Raw genomic sequence first — 27,472 nt, 5'->3', positions numbered from 1 at the left:
ATTCAGTATAGCATTCCTGACAGATGGCCATTCACCCTCTGTTTACAGCCTCTGCGGCAAAAGAGAGTCTACCACTTCCTAAAAACAATCTGTTTTATTGTTGAACAGCTCTGTTAGGAAGATTGATCTCCAACTGAAATCAACTTTCTTGCCATTTACATCCATGGTTTCCTGTCCTGCATTTTGGAACAATTCTGAACAAATTAGACCACTTTGGCCCATGTTCAGCATGACAGTCCTTTGCATAAGAACAATACTTGACCCAAAAATTGCACGCTCGAGTTAACTGTGAGTTTAAAAAAAGCGCCACTTTAGAGCAGCCCTGCCATCTAGTTCATTTGGAATTCTGAGTAGTGCTATCCAGATTTATTCAACTGTCCCTGCCATTGAGAGCTTGAACTGAAACCGAGAGAGGAATTTTTATTTCCGTAATGCAAGCTGGGTTGAAAAACTATTATTCAACAATCTGTTCATATATTTCCTTTGCTGATTGGTAAACTATGATGCTAGAGATCAGCTTGAACCAGCCCTGAAAAGTAACTCAGTGGTTATATAGCTGGCTGGTGCTTGGGATAAACTGCCCTCTGAGATTTCTTTCCAAGTTAAATCAAACACATAATTGCATGCAAAATTCTCATTGGCGTACACAAGTTCCATGCAGATCAGTTGTAATTTTCCATATTCAAATGCTAAATAGTTAGGATTTTACACTTGGAAGAGGACTCAAATGAGAACAGGCATTCTTGTATTTTGATGCCAACTCCATTACCCATCAGTTCCAGTTGTACATATTTCGTTGCATGGCCTAATTGTCTCCTGCTAAGCTTAAAATATTCATTCAGAATGAACCACTTAGAGGAGATCATTTTGACTCTGCACAACATGCTAAAACCAACATAAGGGCACATTTTTTTAAATTCCTTCTGTTAACATCCTATGAATGTCCTTGCCAAGCAGATTGCCTTATAGACTTACATACCAAAGTCAACTGTTGGATATAAAAGTGTTGTGGGGTGGGGTGGGAGAATTACTTTGAAGTTGAAGCCAGCCTTTCCCCCCTTACTTTCTGAAGTCACATCAGAGTAATGATCCATGTAGTAAGGCAGATGGCCTAATGGATCCATGGCTGGAAATCCCTCCTTAGATTGTCGAAAAGAATTTATCTTTTCAGCGGTGACCTTTCTGGCCCATCATTGGATTTATTTGGAGGTAGGCTTTAAGTTAACATCCAAATTCATCCCAAAGGCGCTTCTTTCAAAAAGCAACTGGGCTTTCTTGTTTTTTTTTTTTCCTTGAAAACGTTTCACTTCTCATCCAAGAAGCTTCTTCAGTTCAGAAGACTTCCAAGGTCCCTTCCAACTCTGTTATTCTGTTTTTCTTGAATGAGAAGTGCTAGTTCATGCTTGTGAATTAGGATTAGAAGAGGCTTTGATCAGGTCCATGACATGATCAAATAAAAATTTAGAAAGCCTAATTTGGTTCAAAATCATTTTAATTGCATTCCTTTGTATAATAATTGGAAAGAGTTCCTCCTGCCAGCTTTCCCTTATAGTTCTGCCTGAAGAAACCACATGTAACTACTTGACCCTCAAATTGCACACAAAATACCTATTCCAAAGTATTCTCAAATTTCCCCACACATTTACACTCTATGGAAAGCCACATCTGAACCTAAGAGAACTCTGGGAATCTCAAGAGGTAAATGCAACTAATTGAAAAGATCTAAAGAACTTGTTTGGAGCTAGTTTACAATATCACTTTCCAATGCTATTTTCAAATATTGCCAATGAAGCCTGTTAAATTTAGTTGCAAATATGTTGCTGCTCAATTTTATCTTCCAGAATTTCTCTCTTACATTGTTTTATCAACAAGACTCACTCTAGCAATGACAGAAATAATATTCTAAAGCTCTAGGTAGATAATCAGAATGTCTGGGAGTGAGATGGTATGAACTTGGAAAGTGTATACGAAAATAATTGTATTCCTAATGAGATTTGGAAATTGTACCTAGATGATGGCATTGCAAAAAAACCATAGAAGGTCACACAACGAACGATGGATATCAAATCTAGCAGGAAAAAAAAGCAGGGAGAATTTAAATTAGGTGTCATGTTCTATAACAAGAGGCTTGTACAATCATTTGTCCTCTGCCCCATTTGTCAAATATGGAATGTATACTAAATTAAAAATGCTTAATTTCCAAAACAGCACATGATACCTTTTGGGGGGGGGGGTGAACTCCATGAGCCCTCAAGTTTTCCATAATGATTTTTCTGTAGCCAAGCAACAAAAGAAAAATAGCTTCTGAAGAAAATAAGTTCTCTAGCTCTCTCCAATCTTGTTGCCCTCAAGATATCTTGGACCACCATGATGGTTAACTACCAGACCAATACATTTGAGATGTTACTTTTGAGAAGGTTGATTTAATCCAATCAGCAAAACACATACCCTGTTTCTCCAACAATACGTCCTCCCCCAATAGGAAGTCCCAGCATGTTTTATAGGCATGAAATGAAATTAAGCCCCTCCCCCCCCCAAATTAAGGCCTATATTAAAACATGCGAAACGGTGGGGAATGGTGGGGGGGGCTTGCTGTTAGGAAGTACTTTTGTTGCACACCCAGATATGGTGCTGCCTGCGTTGACCCCGATACGAAGTGCCTCACCAACGCCGAGGTCAACATCCAAGCCGTCGCCACCTGCCCGCCCAAAGATGCAAGGGGGGGAGGAATTAAGTCACCCCCCAAAAGATGGCCTAGCCATTTTTTCGGGGCTCAAAAAAAAATAAGACTCGGCCTTATTATATGAGAAACACAGTAGTAAATAACATAGTGTGGAATACTAGTTTAATTTTCTTAGTGCCTGTTTTGGAGATTTCATTTTCCACCCTTTTTTTAAATTCTGATTTTTTTTATAACTTTGTCTTCCCTTCACCCTTTTATTTATCTGTTTGTGCATTTATTTATTTTGTCCCTCGTTACTTTATAAGTAACTCAAGGCAGCAACCATACATAATCCTTTTTCTTTCTCTTATTTTTCCCACAACAACAATCCCATGAGGTGAGTTGGTCTGAGAGAAGAGTGATTAGCCTAAATTCTCTCAGCTGACTTTCCAGCCTTAAGGCAAGACTAGAATTCACTGTCTCCTAGTTTCTAGGCCAGCACCTTAACTGCTACACCAAACTGGTTTCCCCTCGGGTCAGTATGGGCCACTAGAAACCCACCAACATCATGCTGTGGTTTTCTGTAACTGAGAGTCATGTGTGGTTTTGTACATTAAATTAAATGGGGGTTGGTTTATCCTGTGAATAATGCGATTCATATTGATTGTATCTTCTCTGTACTAAGCAGACAGAGAAACTGAGGTGATATAAAGAATATGAGTATTGTACATGACATAAACATGAGGGAAGGCATAGAAGTACAAGAGTCTGCCTGATGATGCTGGAGAGAAAAAAGATAGAAAGTAGATTTTTGTGTTTCTTTTGGTGTAAAGGGTGGAATGTATGGACATAGTAAAGATATTGTTTATGATACATAGTGTTAATATCTATCATCAGGATAGGTTAGATAGAAAGTAGTAGAAAAGAATATAGAGATCCTGGAATAGCCATTATAAGATCATCCTATAGTATATCACACGTTACATTCCTGTTGTAAAAGTTATAGCTTGATTTATCTTTCCCTTAGCTTTCTATATCATTCATCTGGGGGTATATAACCTATAACCTTGCCTGGTTTGGGGCCTTTTGAATTTTTCTGGCTGAGAACCCAGTCAATGCAGTCGTTGCACATGACAGAAAAATATACTTTTTCCATCAATGTCCAAACCTTTTGGTTCCTTATTTGAAGTGGGGATATTTTTTCTCCCACAACATTGGCAAACTATTATGTTTCCTAACGGGGAAGATAAAAAAACTGACTTTCATACTTTATTAGATTCCCACTGGAGACTCATTTTGGAGCTGCAAGTTGGCTTTGACAGGAAGGTTAGATCCACTGTCCAATAAACCTGAAGATTATAGTGGCTTTTAGCATTTTCTTCCTCCTCCCTCTGCAATCATCAACCTCTCTGACCCCAATTTATGAAGAGCCCAAAATAGTAATTCATCATTTTTGTTTGTGAATTTCTATTTTTACCTGTTTCAAAAGTATTGCTTTGCCCTATACTTCATAAAACTTCATGATGATCAAATGGAATTGGCTTATTCTAGGGTTTTCTGGTGGCGGATATTATGTTTTCATCTCCAGCTGATTGGTGAAGAGATTCAGCACAGCTGCCGGATTGTACAGGATGGCAGGCAGCTTAGAAGAACAGATCACAAAGGCTGCCTGGTAGAAAAACTCATTTCTGGACTTAAATATGACATAGTTGAGGAGATTGTGCAAATGTGATCAGAACCTGAGTATACAACTTAATTTATTTTTAGGTTTCCGCTGATGATGTTTGTTCTTTTAGAAGTGTTGCAGGATTAGAAGCTAAGTGAAAGAGAATTAAAACCTTTGTTGTGAAGCCATAGGAGTTTTTTGCGTGTATGTGCGTGCACATGCGTCCATGTCAATCTGGCAACATTTTGGAAAATAGTTTGGTCTAGTCTTGCTCCTACAGTTGAGGGACAGGGAGCGTCTAAGGAAGAACCAAAATCCACAGTCTCTTGGTTTCTAGCTCAGTGCCAAAGTGCCTCTCATGATGATGATGATGATGATGATTTGGTTCCTTTTCAGAAGTGTTTTGGCCCTGAGGCTGAGAGAAAGGGACTGGCCCAATGTCTCCCAACTGGTTTTGTGCCTAAGGCAGGACTAGAAATTCATGATCTTCTGATTTATTAGCTTGGTGCCTTTAAACACTACACTCTAGCTGTTTCCTTAGCATAATATAGTCTTTCTGATATTTGACATATTTGATTCTCAGGCTAAACACTGGAATGTTAAAAAAAAATTCACTTTGCTCTGTGTAGCTGACTTCAGTGCACATTTTTGAGAAAAGTGAAAGCAACAGTTGTATCAAGACCTATATAAGTCTGCTTGAGTACAATAACAAACATTTCCAATATGGGTGCGAGCTTTGCGTTCAACAGATCAAGAGAAATTGGAGAGGCAAAATCCACAAAAAGGCATTTTGGGCATATGCTTTCCTGAACAAAGCACCCAGAACCCTCAAGGCAACCAAAAATGCTTGCTCCAATGACAGTATATTAGTAAGAGGGAGGTGGCAAATAAGCAAGAGATTGTATTAGGTCTCACCTTATTTCAGAGTTCTGCCCTCATGTTCCTCACATTGGAGCATATTTTTTGATCTTTTGAGGTCTAGATGACCTCTGGGCAGAAAAAAATGATGTTTGCTGCCTCCTGTTTTACTTGTAATCCAGCAAGGACATCTAGATCCTCTTAATGTTAATTATTCCCATGCCAGATCTTCCTGTCCTGTGTATATTTCCCTACCTTTTTCTTGCCCAAACACAGAACTTTATCGATAGTCTGCCTTTCTACCTCTTCCATTTTCATCCTATCCATGTCACCCCACCACTCAACCATTTCTACCATCTTCTTTCTCATTTAAAGAATCAGCTACAACCTCAGCTTTGGGCCACATACAAATCTGATACACAGCCCCTTAAACTCCCTCACTCAAGTAATAAATAAAAATGTAGAAGAGAGCACACAGCCCAGGATAGAGCATTCCGTTCTATTTTCCTCCAAGTTGGAAGTGGAGCCATATAGTAAATGAGCACTTTTTAGTCATTTATAGTGTACCTAACTTAACAACAGCTTGAAGGAACTGGAAATGTCAAATGACACCATGTGGAAGTGCCCTTCACTGTTTGGAAGACAGAGTTAACTGAAGGGAGTTAAGTGTAGTCTTAGGCAGACTTGGGGCTATTTCATAACTTACTTTTGTTAATTGACTGAGTCAATTAACCTGGCTTTCCATTCACAAGGTATGGTAGCCTCATCCCCATGACTACATTAAACATGTCACGAGAACAGAAACATTGTATACTAGTGCAAGTTGGAATCTCGATTCCTCGACATTTGTGATGCTTTTAAAAAGGAATATTTTTCATGAACTTTTTTTTTCTCACAGGAAAGCTAAGCAATGAATCATTTGCTGGCTCAGATCACACTGGATATCTGGGTTTGGGGTTTTCTTGTCGCTCCTCAGCAGCATTCTCAGTAGTACTCAAAGGGAATGCTATTTCCCAGTTACGGTATTCTCAGTCTCTCTACCCAATATGTGCACTAGGAACTATTATTATTAGGAAGACAAAATACTAGAGAAATTGTTGGACACTATTCTTCCTCAAACATGGAAATAAATAAGGGGGTTGGACTCTTACATTAAGAAGTATCACCAGATACAGTGCTCCAACACTGTAGGTTTTAAGAGATTGGATAACCATTTGTCTGAAATAGTATGTAGGGTTTCCTGCCTAGGCAGAGGGTTGGACTCTTCCAACTCTGTGAGTCTTTCACTCAGATGGATTTGGTTGATATGATCTGATTCAAATGCATCCTGAGATAAAACATGTGGATTCATTCCTTGTTGGAACACTCTTCCTCTGGATGAAAAACAAAGCAATGGCTTTTGGTTTAGTTTAAATTGAAAAGTTCTTTTTTTAAAAAAAAACATTGCATACCCTGTACAATTTATATTATCTTGTACCTCGATCTGACTTTAAGTCTTTAAATTCTGTGAATCTCTCCTTTTTACCTTCCCTCTTAGGGGCTTTTTAAGAGATTTGTTTTTACAGTCCAAATCAGATTCCTATTCTCCTATATTTTCACATTGCTTAATTTTGAGGCCCTTATGGGATCCGGGTGGTTGTACCGTAAAAGTATGTCAGCCACATCCTCTTGTCTCCAAGGTGTTTGTTTCTAAACCATCTGGTGAGATTGGAGTATGAGATGCCAGCTGTGCTTCAGTTCCCTCAAATCCTTTCTTCCAAGATTTTGTAACATGTAGGGCATGCAGAAAAGAAGGTAAGAATTGGAGCCTTTAGGCAATTGAGTCCAACCCCTTGCTCAGTGCAAGAATCCAGTTTAAAACATTCCCCAGAGAAAGCTGCCAGCCTGGGTTTGAAAACAGATGTTGAGAAGACAATCACTGTCCAGGAGCCCAGGGTGGTCACTGATTCCACTATTGAGTTGCACTAACTGCTAGGAAGGTTTTTTTGTTTTTGTTTTTTGTAATATTTAGCCAGCAGTTGCTTTTCTCTAGAGGCCTGTATTGGGGTGGGGTCATCTAGATAGAAGGCACCACCCAAAATATTACCAATCCTTATTTTTCTTATCAAATGGTGTGATCCAGCCTAATTAAATAAGGGGGTATTCTCAAGACTTTGAGACTGTCTCTGGTCCTGGTGTTATATAATTCCAAATCCTGCACTTTGAAAAGAAAGAAGAGGACTTGAATATTCATTCGGTCATTTATTCATTTATTAAAATGGTATGCCTCCCATCTCTCTATCGATCAAATGGTCTCCTTTCCCATATTTGAGGAGTGCTTTCCTATTCTCCATCCGTCATCTTTTCTCCCTAATAAACATTCCAGAACTTTTCATTTCCACGTTTTCTCTAATTGTCTGATCATCCTTGTTGCTCCTCTTTGAATTAATACCTATGAATTGGATACAATTGGAGTGGAGTCGGACCAACATCAAGCTATGTATTACATCCCATGATTTGGGAACTATATTTCTGCTAAGGCAGCCTAAATTTTGACACACTTTTACTGAAGCTCCAACACAGTGCAAGATCATATTGTGTTTGCAGTCTTCTCTATTTCAACAAGCCTTCCTTAATCTATGCCTGTGCATTCAATTTCTGTTTTCTAAGTTAAATTTTGCACTTGACTATTTTCGTTCTCTTATTTTTCAGCCCATTTCCTTAACCCATCACAAATGTTTTAAATTTTATTTATAGCTTTTAGGATATTAGCTATTTATCATTTTTTATAAATTCCCTTCATTTTTTTGTCCATGTCATTAATAAAAATACTGAAGGGTGCAGGACTTAGGACCCAATCTCATGATAGCCTATATCTCTCACCTTTGATGAAGAACTGTAGATGAACACCCTTGGAGTGTGATTTTTGAGGCAGCTATATATCCATTTAATTGCCTGCCATTCAGCTATCATGTAACTAGCCTGTAAATCAGAGTGGCACTTTGTTAGATACTTTACAGACATCAAGATATGTCGGAACATCACAAAATCTTTGCCTTCTTTTTTGCATTTGAGTGTGACACAGTGATTCTGCACCCATGGCTAGTATAGAAATGATGGGAAATTACTCTTGATTTACCATACTAAATAGTTTTGTTTAAATTTTCTAGTTCCTGAATGCACAAACGGTATGTGATATGGGTATATTTAATAGCAGCAAAAGAAGATTTTTCTCAATGCTTTAATGATTCTCCAAAGTGTATTATAGGAAAAAGCTTAGGTACAAAGGTACACAGTAACACACGGAGAGCTGAATTAGACTTATCAAAGGATAGCAATAGCAATAGCAATAGCACTTAGACTTATATACCGCTTTACAGCCCTCTCTAAGCAGTTTACACAGTCAGCATATTTCCCCCAACAATCTGGGTCCTCATTTTGCCAACCTCGGAAGGATGGAAGGCTGAGTTGATCTTGAGCCTGTCAGGAATCGAACTGCCAAACTCCTGGCAGTCTGCAATACTGCATTCTAACCACTGGGCCACCACAGCTCATACTTGGATAAGAAGTGGATAATTACCACTTACCGTCATCATCACTATAAGAGATATTGCTGCAGTTACCACTGTCATTGCTTTGAAACAGCTGTAGTACTTCATTTACTCCAAAACAAAGACATAAAGGTAGTCCTCGGCTTACCACCACAACTGGGATCGGAACTTCTATTGCTATGTAATGCGATCATGAAGTGATTTGCACCTGATTTTACCTTTTTTTTTAAACCATGGTCATTAAATGAATCACATGGTCGTTAAACAAATGACAAAGTTGTTAAAGGAATCCCAACCTCCTCCATTAACTTTGCTTGTTGGGAGCCCCCCTGGGAAAGTCATAAATGATCATCACTGCGACTATCACAAATACAGGTTGGTTACAAATTTTCATTGCATTGTTTCTTCCCCAACCCCCAAAAACTTTAACCTACTACTGTTGGTTAACCTATCTACTATTGACCTCACCCCTTTCCTAAGAGGTCTGTAGGGGGCGTGCATAAGCACACCAATGTGCCTACCATCCCAGTCCTATTGTTTCTTTTATTTTTCTTATACGTATCCATGTGTTCATAACTATGTTTATACTTATACCTATTATCTTGTAAGCAATTGACAAATCAAATAAATAAAAATCAAAGCGTCCATGGGGATGCTGTGAAACTTGTAAGTGAAAGAACCAGTCAATGGCATTTTTTCCCAGTGCTGTTGTAACTTCGGTCATTAAACGAATGGTTGTAAGTTGAAGACTACCTGTAATATGTCATGCTTTTCCAAATCTGTGGCCTATCCAGGTCAATCAGGAGATATTTTTCCCCACTAGATTTTAAAGCATTGCTCTTGCTCTGGACATTTTTTCCCCATCTCTAGACCCTTTCAGATCACCTTGCACTGAGATAACAATCAGCATACCAATGAAGACTATACCTAAGCAATGATTTGTGTGTGGTAAGCTGGAAAATATTTTCCTGACCCTTGTGATGCCTAGCATACATATCAGCAGAAGTTAAACCCTGCTATTTTATGAAATAGCCCTGAAGTATGCCACATTATTTTATCCTCTCACTGAAAACATGCATAGTTGATTGGAATGCTTCAAAACATATTGGAACCATCCATAACGCATGACTGCAGTTGCATAAATGCATTTTTACTTCAAGTACATTTAAAAACTCAGTTCAGCAAAGAGCAGACTAAATGAATACAAGGACTCCTTTTGGCCATGTCTCCAATTCATGTGGACCCTATAATTGTGACTGCTTAGCTGGCTTATTCCCTCCGTTCATTTATTTCTTAAAGGTGTCAGATCCCTTTTTCAAAGTCTTGGGCGAGACAAGCTTTGTCCTTCACGGTTCAGAATCACCCCAAATTTCCTCTGCTTCAAACGCACCTCCAGTGGAGAAATTCTGGAAAAGACCATTTGTTAACCAAACAAAAGGGCACCCCATCACATTTTGCCTCCCCTCAGAGTTGTTTTTTCCATTACAAGGGAGCAGAAGAAAATAAGTTTGGGAGCAGAAGAAAATAAGTTTATGGAGATTCTCAGTCATGCAGCTCATGGTTATCCCAAAAGGTGCTTTTTCAAGAGGCAACTGGACTTCCAGAAAGCCCAGTTGCCTCTTGAAAAAACACCTTTGGGAGAAGAAGGAAAGATTCTGCCTCCAAACTACTATCTGGAAGTTGAATTGTGGCAAATGGTTGGAGAAGTTTCGTTGCCCATCCAAGCAGCTTCTTCGGTCTCAACCGAAGAATATTTGGGGATATCTGAGTAGGCAGAGAATCGTTGGAATGTACCAACTCTTACAATTCTTAGGGGTATCCCTGCACTTTGGGGTTTCTTCCCCAAAGTGTGTGGTATTTTGAGACATTTCTTAAATACCCCCAAGAATTTTAAGAAGTTGGCAGATTCCAACGACTCTCTTGCCTGCTCAGATTCCCTTTACCGACTTATTCAGACGGAAGAAGCTGCTGGGGTGAGCAGCGAAACATCTCCCAACCAAGAAGAAAATAAGTCCAGTTGCCATGACTCAACTTCCAGATAACTGAGAATCTTCATCAACATATCTCCCAAGCTATAGCATTCATCTCCAAGCCTGACTTAAGTAAACACTTTTACTTTGTGACATACAACAACTTAGAAAAATGACCAACTATTGACTGTGCAATAGAACAGAGCATGGAATCAGTATAGTGAGCTCTGAATTATTGTTCTCTAAGGAAATTACAATAATTTAGGAATGGGATGATTGAGGCATAGGGGTGGGGGAAAGACTGAGGTATAAAAAAAAAATACAGAATCCTTCGTGTTCACTGTTATTTTCCTTCAAATTGTCAACTTGGCAATTTATTGTTCTTGGCATCTTAGTGAACAACTCTACTGAAGTAAATAAGGTGATTTAGATTTCTGTGATACCACAGATGAGTGCTCCAGCCATGGGGATGTAGATACGAAAGGTCATGTGGAAGAAGAGATTGACGCATGGCTCCATTTTCCTTGGTGCAAACCTTCTTAGCTGAGCATGTTAATTAAATTTAGGTCTCATTCTGGAATAGGGGAGATCCCTGACCACTTGATACTCTTTCCATCAGATATTAAAATTTGGCATTCGATTATTTTTTTTAAAAAAAATAGGGTCATATGATTGGCCACAGTGTCAAAGTATTTTTAAAATGTTAAAATAGCTATCAACAACGTCCATAAAACCAGGGCATTAAATTGATGAGACAGTCCCACTAAGTTCCAATAAGCTTCAGCTTATGTATTATTTCCTTCCATCTCCACCTAAAGCAATGCAGTCCTTCCCAGTCTATTCCCCTGGCTATTCCACTTATTCCTACCATCAAGAGGACATTTTTGCACCTTTGCTAACATATGGAATTGTATGGCACCCAATCTAAAAAGAAAAGCTTCCGTGTGCACATCATGCAACTTGGAGTCCCAGGTCTCCAAAGAAGACCTTTCTGTCCCAGCAAGCTTAAGCAGAGATGGAAAAAGAGCAGGTCAGTCACCGAAATCTTCCTTGGGTTCTTTAGGAAGTACTCATGAAAGACTCCAGAGCCATGAAACCACAGGTTCTTTCAAGCAATAGAAGAAGAAGAAAATCCAATTCCCCACTCACTCACCCCACATTCTATCTGGAACTTTCTGCCTCAGACTTTTAAGCTGTTGGTGTGCTGAGCTGCCATCTTACCCGAACTGCCTCGCGTTATGAGGAGGTTCTCCGCTCAAACCAAGCATGGCTTCCATATGGTGCGATTGAAAGATGGGAGATGTGGAGCCCATGTGTGTCTGTGCATGTGATCGCTTTCTGAGGCCAACATGTTCATTCGCCTGGCAAAGGAAAGCATTCTGGTGAGCTGTCAGCAAGGCCAATATCCACTTTATCGAACTGGAAAACAAAAGTCTGCTCCAGCAATTTAATATAAGGCCTCTGAATATCTCAGCTGGATGTTTTTCTTCATGAATGAAAACAAAAAAAAAAAGTTAGCTTGACGTTTAATCTTCAATATCGTTTAAAATGGCTTTGTTTTTCCAATACAGCCTAGCCCAATAGAGTTCTTCCATATTTTTATCCCAGGTTTGATCGTGCTCACCTTTTCCTCTTGTCGGTTTTAAGCAGTGTTGTCACATGGACTTCCCCCATTTCTCTGTAAATTACAGTTAGTCCTCGACTTACGACTGGAATTGAGCCCAGCTCTTGTAGTTGTAAGCTGAGTTCAGACCTTTTTTTTCCCACCTTTTTTTTCCAATTTTCTGCAATGAGTTGTGGGGGTTGCCGGAAACTGTAAGTAAATTCCAGAAAGTGGCAAAAAATTTTCACAAATTGCAGTCACTGTGATGCTGTCAGTGGCAATGAAGGTGAGCTGGCTACCAAACATGCAAAATGCCCTGAGCCGTGAGTTAGATTAGAAGACCTCCAAGGTCCTGTCCAACTCTATTATTCTATGTGATCATGTGACCCTAGGGTGGTGACCCTGGGGTGGTGTGTATAGCCACCATAACTTCAAAAAATGGTCATAATTAGCTTTGGGGCAGGGATCTCTTGTAATGTTAAGTGACCGGTCGTAAGTCGGGGATTACCTGTATGTTTCTCCCTCTTTCTCGGAACAGGCAACCCTTCCCATTTGCCCTCTACCAAGCAAACATTAGTTATTTAACCACAGATGGCACATTGCTCAGGAAATTGATATAAACTGAATTGGATGTGATTTATCCTCAACCAGTCGTACAGATTTTTTTTTTCTAACCATGGAGGTGGCTATTAAGAGATTGAAAACTTTCCCAGCAGATGTGTATATTTGCACAGTTTCCTTAGGTAAACAAATAGCTCCTTGAGTCTGAATAAAGCAGTGAATCTTGCAAAGAGTAGACAGAGAAATACCAGAGGCCAATATCTCAGATGTACTGTAATAACTTGTCCGAACCGGCAAGGGGAGGGAGGAAAGTGGGAAGAATCAGACTTACATGCCATGTTAACTTGTTTGGGAAACTTGCATCTTTCATGAATGGAAAGAAAAAGTACTCAAATGTGCATTTGTTTGCCTAAAATGAATGTTTAAAAGTGCTCAATTGCAACAGATCTAACCCGGTTAGCTCCTTTCTTTGTGGTTATGGGAGCACCCGGTTGCACAGTCTCCCTTCTTATTGACTGAGGTGGCCAAGTCATTCCAACTGATGCCTGTCTAGCCATCCGGGGTTTAGGAAATGTTTTCTCCATTAACCAACTTTTGAAATGAATTTAGAAATGATGAGACTTGCCGTTTCTTTCATTCTTTGATTCTTTCCTTCGAAGGATCAGTTCAACAAAATGTGTGAATTAAATGGGCTTTGGCATTTCCATAAAGTAACTGATGGTGTAGAGTTAGTTAAACCCTTTGTGTGCTGGATCCAACTGGGATAAATTCAGCTCTCTAGAGATTCATTTTCTTTCTGTGGCTCCCTTCATAGAGTGCCAGGGATGTCCACACATGTAGTTGAAAAGTCGAGATGGTGGCATGACAGGGCCATCAAAGCTCTGCCTGTTTTTATGTTTAGTGCAATGCCTGTAAAGCCAGGCACTAATTGGACTTTTGTTTCTTGCCACACTTCTGTATAGTACTATTGAGCCACTTGTGTTGTGAGGCAGGGCCATAACCAGAGAGGTCTCCTTACTCCTAGTTGTTGTTGTCGTAGTTTTATATCCAAGCACCGTCATCTCTAGGGATTACAGACAGACTAGTGACAGAAAAGTTCATTTAATAATTAGGTCATACATTTTGAAAGGTCATGAACAATCAGCTGAAGAAAACAGCTCTGCTTTTCTTAGCATGCAGGTAGCAGGGTTGGGTCTCCAGCAATTCTCCCTTTCTCTGTTTCTCTCTGTTTGAAGCAAGCACCTAACAGTTCAGTGCTTTCCCTGATGATCTTGCTAATCTAATTCCCTTTACAAAAATAGTCATAAAAGTGAACTGCCTACCATGTTCCAGTCGTAGGGATTGTCTTATTACAATTTATATGTTTTCTTTTTGGAAATAATTAAGTTTCAGGATGCAGATTTATTCAGCTTCTGGCTATTCATCCCTCCTTGTATTCTACCTAATTAATAGTTTGAGAGGGAAAAAGGCACTTGTTTTCTCCACACTAGAAGGAGGAAGGGAAACAAAACTACTCTTACGTATATCAAACACCCCCAAGTGTTCCATTACATTATCATTTGTTTGTTTGTTTTTATTTAAAGAAAAAACATTTCAAACCTTCATGTCTCTTCAGTATTAAAAGAAGTGGGCGGGCAGGAGGGATGTACTGTTTGAAAGTTTTCAGTGGATTCCACTCCTCCCCCCCCCGCACCCGAAAAAGTTTTTCTAAGTGTGATTTGCTTTCTCTGCTGTCAACATTAATATCAATATTAACACAATGTGTAGTCTAAAACTAGTTCCTTTGTAGTTTGCATGGGATGTGAATGCTGTCTCAACGTGCCCAGATCTAGAAAACCCATTTTACTACTGCATGAGCATCAAATCAGATGTCAGAAAATACATATTTTTGTGATAATTTGGTGAAACTGACCACCGATACAGTCTCTGGTTGCAGTAGTGTATTGAATGATTCTCTCTCTCTCTCTCTCTTTCTCTCTCTCTCTCTCTCTCTCTCTCTTTCTGTTTCTCTTTCTCTCTCTCTTTCTACATATTTCTCTATATTTGGAGCTCTAAGCTTCTTAGTAGTATGGGCTGACTTTTATTGAGTACTTGCTCTCTTATCGCATGGCCTTGGTTAAGTGTTAGAAGTTGGGCCTAGGCTGTTTTTATTAGTGTTTGGCTTTGTAATAACTGTGCATGCTCAGCTTCTGGCCTCATACCCAGCTTTATTCTCTGCACACCAGTCTTGAATAGCTACAGTGCTCAACCGAATTTTGGCGCACCCGCTTCCCCGGCAGGCTCCAATCCAGCCCGGCCCGGAGGATTTCCAGGGGCAAACAGCCCGGGTCCAGTTGCAGACCTCTACGGTACAGCCAGTCAAGACTCCGGTGTGGGTAACTACATAAGTGCTGCCAGCCCCCAGCCTGGCTCTGGCTTTGGGCATGGAATTGCTGTAAGTAACTCTCTTTGTCTTCCTGTTTCTTCTCTTGCAGAAGCTCTAGAGTGAATAAAATCTGTTGGCCCTGCAATGCTCTTCTATGGAACCTTTCAAAGCAACACGATCTGGGACCCTGTCCTATGAATTGGACACTATCTTGAATCTGTTTATTCACACACACACACACGATCTATAGATTCCATGTAGCAGGATTCCCATTTTGATAGAGACCGCATACCATTTCTCTGGGACTTGCTAGAAACCTCATTCAGCCAGATGCCACATTCAGAATTTTTTTTTTTTTTTTTGCCAGAAATTGGGTGTGAATTGGATTCCTGTATTTCAGTTTCATAGCACCTGAGAGATGCCCGTTTAACATACTGTATTTATACCAACAGAAGAAAGGGAAAACACAGATATATCAAGCTGCAAAGCACACTGATTTTTTTCTTAACCGTGGGATGTGTCTTTTTCTTTAGGAACATCCACAAAAATTCTGTACACCAAACTTGGCCAGATGATTCGTCTTTCAGATAATCCTTGACTTATGACCACAACTGAGCCCAAAATTTCTGTTTTAATGTCTTTACAAGCTATTTTGGCTGGAATCCAGAAAAAAAAAATCAGGAGAGCTTTTCAGAAATGAACCAAAACAACAAATAGAGATTGTATACTGAGCTAAATTTAAGTTAACCCGAAGCATCTCTTTTGGCAATACCCATATCACAATGTATCTTAGAAAAGGCTGTACTTCTGAGTGTTCCTCAAGGTGCATTTCTGTATTAAATTCATTGACAGTCTAATGTGGTCTTGCATCTTCAGAAACCGATGTATGCCTAGACACCTGAGTCATTTATAGAAACATTCTTAAGACTTCAGTGTGGGAAAGAAGGGAGGCCTATAATTGTGTTGCCCGCTTTCTTTTTAGCCAGGTTAGAACTGAAGCGTTGGCCTACTATTTAGCAGGGGAAGTTGCCATGCCCTGCACTTTAATAGCCAATTAAACGCATGACCAAATTAAACTATATCTCTCCCTTGAGAATGGTTCTAATAATCCCAAGCAAAAGGGAGTATAAAAGGTAGGGGAAATATAATGTGAATTAAACCTGAAGGGCTTAGTTATTCACAGAAATGCTAGCAAGTTGTGCAGCATACCTTTTGTCAAATGAATAACAACGAAGTTGAACATTAACATGGTGCAATTACTAATGTGGGGGAAAAATACTAATTTGGGAGTGCAAATTTTGCATGCAATGTTCATTTCCTCTAATTCTGCTGTTTTCAAATTGTGTGTGGTAGCATGAATGTCCTGCATATCTTCGTAACCAGTTAATAAAATGATTTTGAAACCACTTTGAAAAAATTCACAGACATGCACACACATGGCCATAGCTGTGTTATTTTGTCTCAAAAATGCAGACAAGTTCTTCAAATTATTTTACTTGCTAAACAATAACCCAAATATACTGGAATCCTTGTTTCATTTCTTTCTCCTTGTAATGTCACCTGGGTTGCTGGTAAATCCCATTGGAACAAACTCAATGTGTAAAATACAGATTATTCTGATAAGACTTACGTCAATTTAAACTGCCATCTATCACCGTTTACAACACCCCTCATTTCCATTTTGCACCTATAGAAAAAGATTGGATTGTTCTCGAAAAGGGTGTGTGCTGCTGACCTTTGCTGTGCTCTGTTTTCTAAAGAATCACGCTGTAGTCAGCATTATGTTTTGTCTGCACCTGTGTAGTCTCTTAAATTATTTTGTGTCTATAGAGCTGTCTCTTTAATTTCATCTCTAATGTATTTTTCTGCCTTTTTAATACATTTATGCCATCCATTTACTAACAGCAGTTTAAATTTACTTTTCAGCACCCTTAAATTTGAGCTTGCAAATATATGAGCAAGAACAGATGGCAACAATATTCATGCTAGCAACACCAATACTTGATAATTTTTGATAATTCATGCAAAACAGTAAATAAAATCATCTCTTCCCTTGTATGATATTAGTAACAATTGCAATTGTACAATTTTAGGGGCCTTTGATTGCAACGGCTTTTACAAATGGATACCACTGAAACGTTACACAGGGTTGGTTGCCATCTCACTTGGAGGTATATCAATATATAGCATTTATATTTCCTACTATATCCCTTCCCTCTTGTTGGGGGGTTAAATTCTGATACCTTTATTCTTCTTTTATTTTATTTTTTTCTTAAAAATTTTAAAATCAACTTTTTGGGCTGGAAACTTGAAAGGTATCCTGAAACAATTCTGGAAAAAATTAGTGTTTATAGCAGTTAAAAATTTTTACGCAAATTCTATGATTTTTTAAACCAATTCTAAATACTGGGGGTTACTTGAATGTTTGAGGGAAAATCTCCTTAGTCATGTGAATTTGAAAGAAACTCTTTTTAAAATTGTAGTGCTTTTAAAAAACTAATTCATTTTTATGTTAAAGACTGTAAGCACAATATGTGTGATTTGTTCTTAAAGAACAATCATGAAAATTAGGAATTAAATTTCAACAGATTTAAAAAAATCACTTATTACAGTAATGTTTATTCTGGATCCCCACCTGTTTCCTCCTTTTACCTGTAGCTTTTAACCCAGTATTTTTTTATACTTCCAATTATAAACATTTAATTTAAAACAGAGCCATAACCAGGATAATGTAAGGAAAATGTGAGAAATTGTTGCTAATTTTAACCATGTACGCAATCTATTGCATGAATTCTAATTTCCAAATCAAAGCATGAAATTAAAAATTTGATTGCTGAAGCAAACACATTTTTCATGTGTGAAGATGAACCCAAGTCACTGAATGTGGGAAAGGGTGGAAGGAGCTGATCATGATCAAATTAAGATTTTTTAAAAGCTTCTAAAAGGTATGATGCTTTGGAAAGTAATAGTGATTCCCTATTTTGGGGGCAACTGAGAGACATTTGGGGGGAGCACACACGATTTCATAGTTATGCCTTCTCTTGGGGAAGGTACTTCTTCAAGCCATTGAAACTAAGTACTTGTGACATTCACCAAATACGATCCATGTGTTGCTGTGTGGCTGATACACCATAATGAAGCCTGAATGTAGGAAACTTGCCTAGTCACTTAACTTTGGCTTTGGTAGGAGTCTGCCTGAAAGCCCAGTTGCCCTGCATGAATTCCAGGACTGAAACGTAGGGAAGCAGATAGAAAAACATAAAAATTACCTCAGGGTTAAAGAGGACTTCTGTCTGCCTATCCATATTCATGTAGGCAGACACTTTTTGTATGGTTCACAGTGTGCAGTTCCTGATTAATCCTGATATAAACAGATTTGGTCTCTGTTTTCTGCCAAAAATTAGGTCTGCTAATGGATCCTCAAAAGCAAGTCCCAATAATTTCTTGTTCCTAGCAGAGAGAAATGTTAAAAAGAGGCATGAGGTGAGAACAATGTTTAAGCAATTAGCATACAGTATGCACTCGCCTCATAAAGCCATAATAAAGATTGGCAAGCCAAGCAGGTGTCCTTGAGGTACTTTTCACAAAGGGAAAAGGATCCTTCTTGGACTGTGGGTGCCAAGAAGTTCACGGGCAAGACAAACCACAGCTTCCGTGACTGCTCATCTTTCTTTGTTACCCTTGTTTTGAGGATGTTTGTTGCCTCAGGAAAGGACTCACTATAGATGTTCAAAAGATGAGCAGAAGGGGGTAGACAAGGCAAGGGTGGCCTTTTCTAATATGTTTTTAACTGGAACAATCCATCTCCTCAGCATGAGAATTTCACATCTGTCACTGTAACCCAAGAAGAGTGTGCAGGAGAGAAGTTGAGATTGCACTCCAGGGATTATCCACCATCATGTTTGAGTCTAAAAGCCTCGCTTAAGAGCAAGGCTATCTACCAAAGAGAGAGAGTCTAATTCAGAGTCAACTTTTAAACCAACACCAGCTAAAACGACTGTAGTTTGAAATTCTGTCAGATTGTTACAGTGAAACTGTAGCTCAGATTACTTTTGCCAGGATCTTCTGTACACCATTACATTATAAAAGTTTCCCAGGGGGCTTCTTGATATGGGAGGCTTAAGTCTGGAGGTAGGGAAAAAGTTTCTTGAACCTCACTGTGGTGTATTTGAAATGAATGAATTAATGAATGAATAATAGGACTTAGAGGATTAAGGCTTCTATGGGGAATACTCTGGATTTCATAGTTATTCACATTTTTATTGAAGGTATTTGTTCAAGCCATTGAAACTGAGCATTTGAGACATTCACAAATGAACTAGTTCTTCTATAACTGAATTGTTATCCTCATGCAGTACTGTAACCCAAACCTTTTAAAAGATTCTTCATGCTGCAGTTTATAAACTGTATAATCCATCATGGATTAGTTGCACATCATTTCTAATTTCACATTGCTCCATTTGTTTTGGCTCACAATACTATAAGCCTGAAAAATGAAATGGTGGACTTACCAAGCAGATAATTTCTTAATTATTTTATCTGAGTCTGGTTCAACAAACCATCATATGTCATTGTGCTCTTTCGACATGGTTTCAACAAAGAAACCTTTATTTATAAAACCAGAATTTCCTGTGAATATCCTAGCTTCAAATAGCCATTGCTGCCACCATCTGCACTGATGCCCAGGATTGACCCACCATGTCTAGCTTAGATCTTTAAATAATATTCTGTTGAGGGAACTATTAATTTCAGCAGTCTTTCTGTCCAAGTTATTTGCCATCACAATTCATAAACACATAGACTCACACCCACGTATATACATACACAGAACACATACACACCATCCTTCCACAACTTGGCATACTTCTGGACACCTTGAATTTTGACTTGTCTGAATAGAACAGTACCAGATTAGGAAGATTACAATACTTCTGCACAGTCTGATCAGGCTGAATATTGAAGTGCATATTTCCAAGTATAAAATAAAATCTCCCACTCCAATTTGACATGACTTGAGCTTGTTTCCCATGTTTCTTTTTAAATGCACACACAGGCAGTCCTCAACTTACTACCACAATTGGGCCTGGAATCTCTGTTGCAAGTTGCTGACATCATAAGTTTGGACATCTTGTGACCAGATCTGATTTTTTAAACTCTTTCTTACGGTGGTCATTAAGCTAATCAGATGGTTGTACGTCTGAATCCATTCCCAAATGTCTTTTTTTTTTTTTGGGCTGGAAATCACCCTGCACTCTTCAGACCGCAACTGGGTACCCCTGCTGCCCCTTGCCACCCTTCGTCGTCTTCTTCCTCCTTTGGCACCCTCAGCCAAAGCAACTGCTAGTCCTCCAGGCCGCCTGACACCGTTTTAAGTTTGCTTGTTGAATTTGTCTCCTGCTACCATCTTTTGATTTTCCGCAGTTTTACATGATATGTAAAAATTAGCACGTCCGTGGGGTATAATGAAATGAACAGACATAAGTTATATTGTAACATGAATGAGCAGAATGTACTATAAAAATAGCAATAAAAATAGAAAGCAGAGAAGTAACAGGTAAGCCCTCCTTGACAGTTTCGTTTTTAACAGCCTTCTAAAAGCCAGCCAGGAGGTTGCCAGCCTGGTCTCAGGGATGCACTGGGGCTGCCCCCAAGAAGCCTTCTCTCTTGGTTTCGACTCTCCTTCCTCCCAGAAGTATGGAATCACATGGAGTTTCTCCCATAGTGATCTAGTAGGTGCAATTGATACAGGCTGTAGGTAACTTGTTACTTGTTAGATACCAATAATTCAATTAGTTTATGGTGCAATGTATTGCTGGAACCCGTTAAATACAAATATAAGACATGAAATAAATGTGGAGTAGAACTTGTATGAAACCAGAAAAGGGGCTATCACGTCTGGGTCCCTGCTTGGACTAAGAAGATGCATTTTTCTAAAAGTTGGAACGTAACCATTGTGTTTCTCTGTTTCTTTATCTTTCATCCACTGTAGAGTATATCTGGATGTCCAGGCAAGACAGGGCGAAGTTTCTGAATGGTTCCATGTTTAGGTGACACGTCTTCAGACTTTGACCATTGCACCATCATCAGTAACCCACACAAACTGGAGGTGACCCTCAATGGATATGGGTTGTCCAAAATCGGTATCATCTCATGAACCTGCTGTACTATATAGAACAACAGCTTTTTAAAACAAATGTGTATATATATATAATCCATTTTTGTTCATGTTATTATTTTTCTTGGATGTTTTTTTCCCCTTTGAGATCTATTTTAATCACTTTTTTGTAGTATTTTGACATAGGCTTATAATCAAAGTAGATCTGCTACTTTGTGTATTTAGGAAAACCCTAACCATACTCTATATCTTAAAGGTTTCTTTGCTTTGCTTTTTAATCCCTTTCTCTATCTTTCTTTTTATGTAATTTTGTTGCTGAAATGGTAGCATGATTTTCAGTTTACTGGTACCAATTCTGAAGTTGAAAAGGCTTTTTCAGGTGGAATTTAGCGCACGCTGAATTTAGAATTAGAGCAAGTGAGAAAAGTAAGTGGAAATACTCTCTTTTATGCTGGATGGGAAATAGGAGGCTGGCTCAGTAGCAGGATCTCTAGCAGTTCTTTTTATTAGTTAACCTAATTATATCTATTTTCGGCAATAAACTAAGGACTACAAAGTTTTTTTGTGTCCTTTTTCTATAAGTGCATTTTTTTGTTGTTAAAAAAAAAAGAGGCGATAAGGTTTTTTGAAATTGTGAAATCTAAAAGTAGTAATACTGTAAATACAATTCCATTAACTTGCATATAAACTATTAAAGCAGAGAAATTGTAATATTTTTGTGATGGAGTCAGATAAAGGCAGTTTCTGTAGTGAATGGAAGAAAAAGATTAAAATTTGGGGCACACATCCCAACAGAATCTTCTCTTCTGCAAGACTTTTTATATGAATGGAAAATGCATGAGGACATTGAGATCCTCATTCAATTCCCATTTATCTCGCCAGCACACACAGGGAACATTTCCGCTGGATTGTGCCCCAATGTTTTTAAACTTGTGAGATCGACTGCCAGAGCTGGCCCGTAGCAGTTAGATCAACACTGTTTTAGCTTGCTCTGTAGATGTTAGACCTTATAACTGTACTAGCGTCATACCAGCATATTAACTAGACCTCTGTGCACAGCTTTGAAGGTAACAGTCTAGTTACATTTTTAAGTTTAAAAAAAAAACCCTGCTTTTCCCAAGATTGAAAAAGCTACATTTTTAATATTTAAAAGGTATTTAAAGTTTCAAGCACACTTTTTTTAACCATTTAGATCACCTGACTGTCCATCCATCTCTGTCAGCCCCGTTGCCTGCAGCCTTCGCACCAAGCCAGTCTTGACGTCTTGGAAGCCCCCAGCTGTGGGGAGGGGCAGTTAAAAGCATGCATCTTCTCACCCTTTTTTACCCATCCTTTTTTTTTTCCCATTCTTTTCTAATTCACAAATTAGAAAAAAAAAAAGCAAAGGTTTATTTTAAACAAATCGTTATGAATACCTCAGTGCTACAAGTTTGTCACCCTAGAGGCAAGAGAAGCTTAATTTATTGTAGATGAAAACAGATTTGAAAAAAAAATGTATAAAAAACATCATTGCACTGTGACTGGTAGGGGAAAACTGACAATTTCCGATTTGCACATGTTTAATGTTTGGCTGTTATATATATGGTCCTCTGCTGGGGAGGAGACTTATGAAGGATATTTTTTAATTTAATTTTTTAAATATGGGTCAAATAGGCTGGCAACAGCAACTCCAAGTACAACACAGTAGGTGATATTACAAGCATAACTATAGTGTGGATATATTCTTTTTTTAAGCATTAATATTGACAAGTTTTATTAATATTTTTTTAAATTGTTACGTTTATAAATTTGGTACTCTAGGTACAGCCAGAATAAGACACTGAATGAGACATTTGTTAAGAGAAAAAAAAAAGCTGCTGCACTCCTATTTTTGTAAAATTTTACTAACCGGTAGGCTAACATAGATGTTCAATAGACAAGTTACAGCAAAGCATCTTCGATCACTCACGGAGGCACCACAAGGCGAACTGTAAGGAGGAGGGGAAGAATCTTATCATTCCCCCAATTTTTAAAGTAGACAGCAAAAATGAGGTGTTTTGCTGGAGGGGAATGGCTGTTATATGTTTTAAGTTTTTCTTTTCTTCTTTGAAAAAACAACCAGGTTTAAAAGCCAGAATGCTGGACGCTTTTTAAAGTTATTGAGACTTGATCAAGTAGTTACACTAAAAAAATAATAAAAATGAAATGAAATAAATAGAAGGAATTAATCACAAACTAATTCCCTGAGACTCGAGTGTGTTTTTACAAAAAAAGAAAATTAAAAAAGAGCGAGAGAGGGAAAAAAAAAAGTCAGGGATTTTTTAAATTATTATTATTACATTTTAATCAAGATAGACGCCATCCATGTGCAGCCTATCAGGAGTTCCTGAGGGTGAATTTCCTTTTAAATGATGGAGCTCTCTTGGATTTTCACAGAGCTTCCTCGGTGGAGTTTCTGGGAACGTGTGCCTGTACTGTAGACTATCATGTGTTTCTCCTCCTCCTCCTCCTCCTTCTCCTCCTTCCTCGGTCTCTGGCACCTCATAGAAGATTCTTTGTTGATCATTGTTGTATGTTAATAATGTATAAAAATGACTATCTTGTAAGAGTGCTGTCCTGATTCTAGTGTAGTGACACCCCTCCACACATACCCTTTCTCTTCTCTTCCTCTTCCAGTACATATTGTAGTTGTATTGTAATTAAGGTTAAATACATAGATGTAGTTATTCAGATTTAGGACCAGTAAGGATAGAACTTTCTCTTATTTAAGGCAAAAAGAAATGCTAATAATTTGGGGGCAGGTTTTTGTTTTTATTTAATTTGCTTTTTCACTCTTTTACTTTCTGCTGATCTCATGTGGTTTCAAACTAACCAAAGGCTTCACAATATAGAAAGAAAAAAGAAAAGAAAGAAAAAGAAAGAAAAAAAATGTTGGCAAAACTACTGCACCATTTTGCAGATTCCCCCACCCTTCAGCTTTTATAAAAAAAAAAGGGTGTGCCATACTACCTTAAATGCTAATGCTAGATATGCAAAACTGGATTTTTTTAGTTTATTTTTTAAAATAAAAAAGGGAAGCATGGTATTAATGAAATGATTTTGCAAAGAGAAAAAAGTATTTTTTTAAAAGAAAGAATACTCCGAAGAAAAGTTGATAATCTCTGTGAATATGTTTTAGATAGTTCTATACCTTCTGGATGCCCAGAGCACAACTTGTAGGGAACCTGTTATATTTTTTAGGCGACTGCCTAGAGTAAGGTTCATTTTCTTCCCTCACTCATCTAGACGCCCATATTAAAAGATTTCAGAATTTGTTTCCATTTGGGGAAATAAATTTTAAATGGGACAGTTCAGCTGCAACTTTATTTGAGTCAGGAGAAGAGGCATCTATTGCCATCCTAGCATTGTACTGTTCCAAACCTCATTTGACAAACATTGCCTTTTGGGGAGGGGGTTGGGGGAGTCTGCAGAGAGGAAGTAAAATTCAAGATGGCATCCGCCACAACCAAGTGATCGTAGCCCTGCTCCATTTGTATGCACGTCGCGATGGTTGGGGCTTTGATCACATGGTTGTGGACTCCATTTTGATTCTTTTATGCCCTCTCATCTTTTGGAGTTAGCAAAAATCAAAAGTGCAGTTCAATGGGGCAAAATGCACCATTAGTATATAACATAAGGGGTGTCCAACCTTGGCAATTTTAAGACCTGTTAGACTTCAACTCCCAGAATTTTCCAGCCAGCATAATCGAGGAATTCCAGGAGTGGAAGTCCACAGGTATTAAAGTTGCCAAGTTTGGACCGACTCCTGCTTTACCCATTTCCATGGAGAGCATTGAAAAATGCTATTTTGTGCCTCAAACCAAGTTATATATTGATAAAGCAATCGGGATATCAGAAACGCAGCAAGAGGTGTCAGAAGGATTTTTTGAAAATTAGAAGTCATGTAGCATAGTGAAATACATTTTGTTTTGTTTCTGTTTTTTTGCTACTTACTTGAACAAAAGGGCCAGAATTTCACCCCTAGGCTGTTGGCATTTTTAGTTCATCTTGTTTTACTTCCCACCAAAGGGGGAAAAAACAACTTCTCATCCAATTTTAAGTTGGAAGTTGACTTGATTGAAACGAAGAGCAACCTGTCCCTTTTTAAAATTTCCTATTTGCATAATGTTTCTTTTGATTTGAATTAGTAGCTTGGACTTTAAGGTAGCATGGCTCTGTTGCTGTAATTTTTCTTTCTCTTGTACATCAGTATATACACAAGCTGATGAATGTGACACATCCTGCTAGGCTAGTTGAATCATTGGATAATTGTTGGTAAATAATAATGACCTGAAAGGTGTACAGACTTTTAATTTACTTTTCCACACGGCCATTAACCCTGCACAGCTCTTTCAGTCTGGAGTATGAATGTGGGCTAGGGACTCCAGTCACCAAAAACATCCTGTTTCATTTTCCATCTAATTCAATGCAAGACACAAAAAAAGACTAAAGCAATATAGTTTTACTACATTTTTCCTCAAATGTCAGCCATGGTTATATAATATATATATATTGCATATAAAATTGTTTACAAAAAAACACTAACTACTTATTTTTTACTCCTTAGTGTATTTGCTTGAAAGGTTTCCTACTTGTTTTTGGTTTGGGTTTTTTTTGTTTTCTGCCAAGTAAAATGGTTGGAAAAGCAGACTTGAAGCTGGTCTAACTATATTTTGAGTGACGGGGGCCTTAGACACACTGGCAGATTCAAGAAAAAAAAAATCTGCATCAATACACTGTAGAGTTTCATAAAGGGTACAGAATCTAATTCCAATCCATTTCTCACCATGTGCAAGCACTACATGAGATTCTGCCAGCTAAGCAATACTTTAATACTGTAATAAGAATTCTACCAAAAAAATAAAAAAATAAAAGTTCCGAAGCAAAGCTGTTTGTTCGCCAGTAACCAAACAATCAGAATGTATTGTCTTTACTGAATTTTGTTTCAAAACAAAAAAAGCAAACTGAAGTCACCCATGCTATATAACCTGTGTTCTGTATATAAGCCACCACATGTGGGATGTATCATTTTGAATTCTAGTGATAGCAGATAATCTCATTATATATGTTGTACATGTCTTGGAATTCCATCAGTAACCCAATGTAAAGTTTCAGCATTTTCAGATAATTCTAAAATTTCAGCCTTCCCCAGCCAGGTGCCCTCCAACTACGCTGGGGCCTCAGCTCTCACAATCCCAACATATTTGGACAGACCTTGCTGGAGAAGGATCCTCTAAAGGTATTTAATCAGCAGTGACACAGTGGCCAGGCCTAGCCCCTTCCTTTTATATTTTAGTATGAACTGATGCGAACTTTGGTAGTGATTTTTTATATACATATATAAATATAAATATATATATATATATATATACACACACACACAAACACACACACGTGTGTATATATATATATATAGATATATATATACACGTGTATCTATATATATCAAGCATCTTTCAGGTCTCTGTGTATGGCTTTCTGAAGCCCTGTTGTAAAAATACTACATGGATGGGGGTCTCTCACATCACAGATGTGGAAAGTATAATTTTATATTTGTATTTTCAAATAAATAAGTTTGTGAAAGGTTTCCATCCTCTACTGTGGTCCAGAAAATCAATGTGTTTGTCTCAGAAAAAAAAATAATAAAAAACCTGTTTTGAACATCGGTGTGTTTGTATCATTTGCATCTATCATTTGACAACTGTTTCTGTTTCCTTTGCCTGCATTGATTTCAGAAATTGTCCATATTTTCCAGGTAGATGTCATCATCATTTCTTAATTAACTTGTTACAGAAGAAAGGATATTTTAAAAAGAATCGTTTTAATCTTGAAAAAAAGATTTCCAGAGCTCTCTATATGAATTTTTGTTCCCTAAAATGATAGATTTTTTTATCAGCAGGTAGCAGAGAAAGCTATGTTTATATTGGGAAATCGTCCACTAATCATAAAAAGAGAGATCTCTCCTGGCTGGAATCATATTTAGTCATTCCGGTTTTATCGAAGGATGATTAATATTCTGACAATGAACCATCTCTGGTAGATGAAACATTTTAGACCCCTTGCAAAATACAGAATATTTAAAGTACAACATTACTGGTTGCAGTTTCAAAACTAAGGACAATTG

The 27,472-nt window shown here is 38.1% G+C and overlaps 1 protein-coding gene across 21 annotated transcripts in view; it reads left to right on the top strand.

Moving 5' to 3' along the window:
* MSI2 (musashi RNA binding protein 2) overlaps nucleotides 1-27,009 on the top strand; it is a 568,377-nt gene extending 541,368 nt beyond the window's left edge. For 10 of the 21 annotated variants that reach the window (XM_026710316.2, XM_087925616.1, XM_087925579.1 and 7 more), the window contains 3 exons: nucleotides 15,076-15,284; nucleotides 17,309-17,386; nucleotides 21,205-27,009. In XM_026710316.2, the coding sequence (XP_026566101.1) occupies nucleotides 15,076-15,284; nucleotides 17,309-17,350 (251 nt within the window). In that variant the 3' untranslated portion in view covers nucleotides 17,351-17,386; nucleotides 21,205-27,009. The remainder of the gene's footprint in view (nucleotides 1-15,075; nucleotides 15,285-17,308; nucleotides 17,387-21,204) is intronic. The other 11 variants (XM_087925665.1, XM_087925572.1, XM_087925597.1 and 8 more) reach the window with 3 other exon arrangements.
* The last annotated feature ends 463 nt before the right edge of the window (nucleotides 27,010-27,472 follow it).

This window comes from Pseudonaja textilis, chromosome 1, assembly GCF_049901715.1.
Source record: "Pseudonaja textilis isolate UNSWEBS1 chromosome 1, rPseTex1.2, whole genome shotgun sequence".
NCBI lineage: Eukaryota > Metazoa > Chordata > Lepidosauria > Squamata > Elapidae > Pseudonaja > Pseudonaja textilis.
This window is presented reverse-complemented; position numbering and strand designations above follow the sequence as displayed.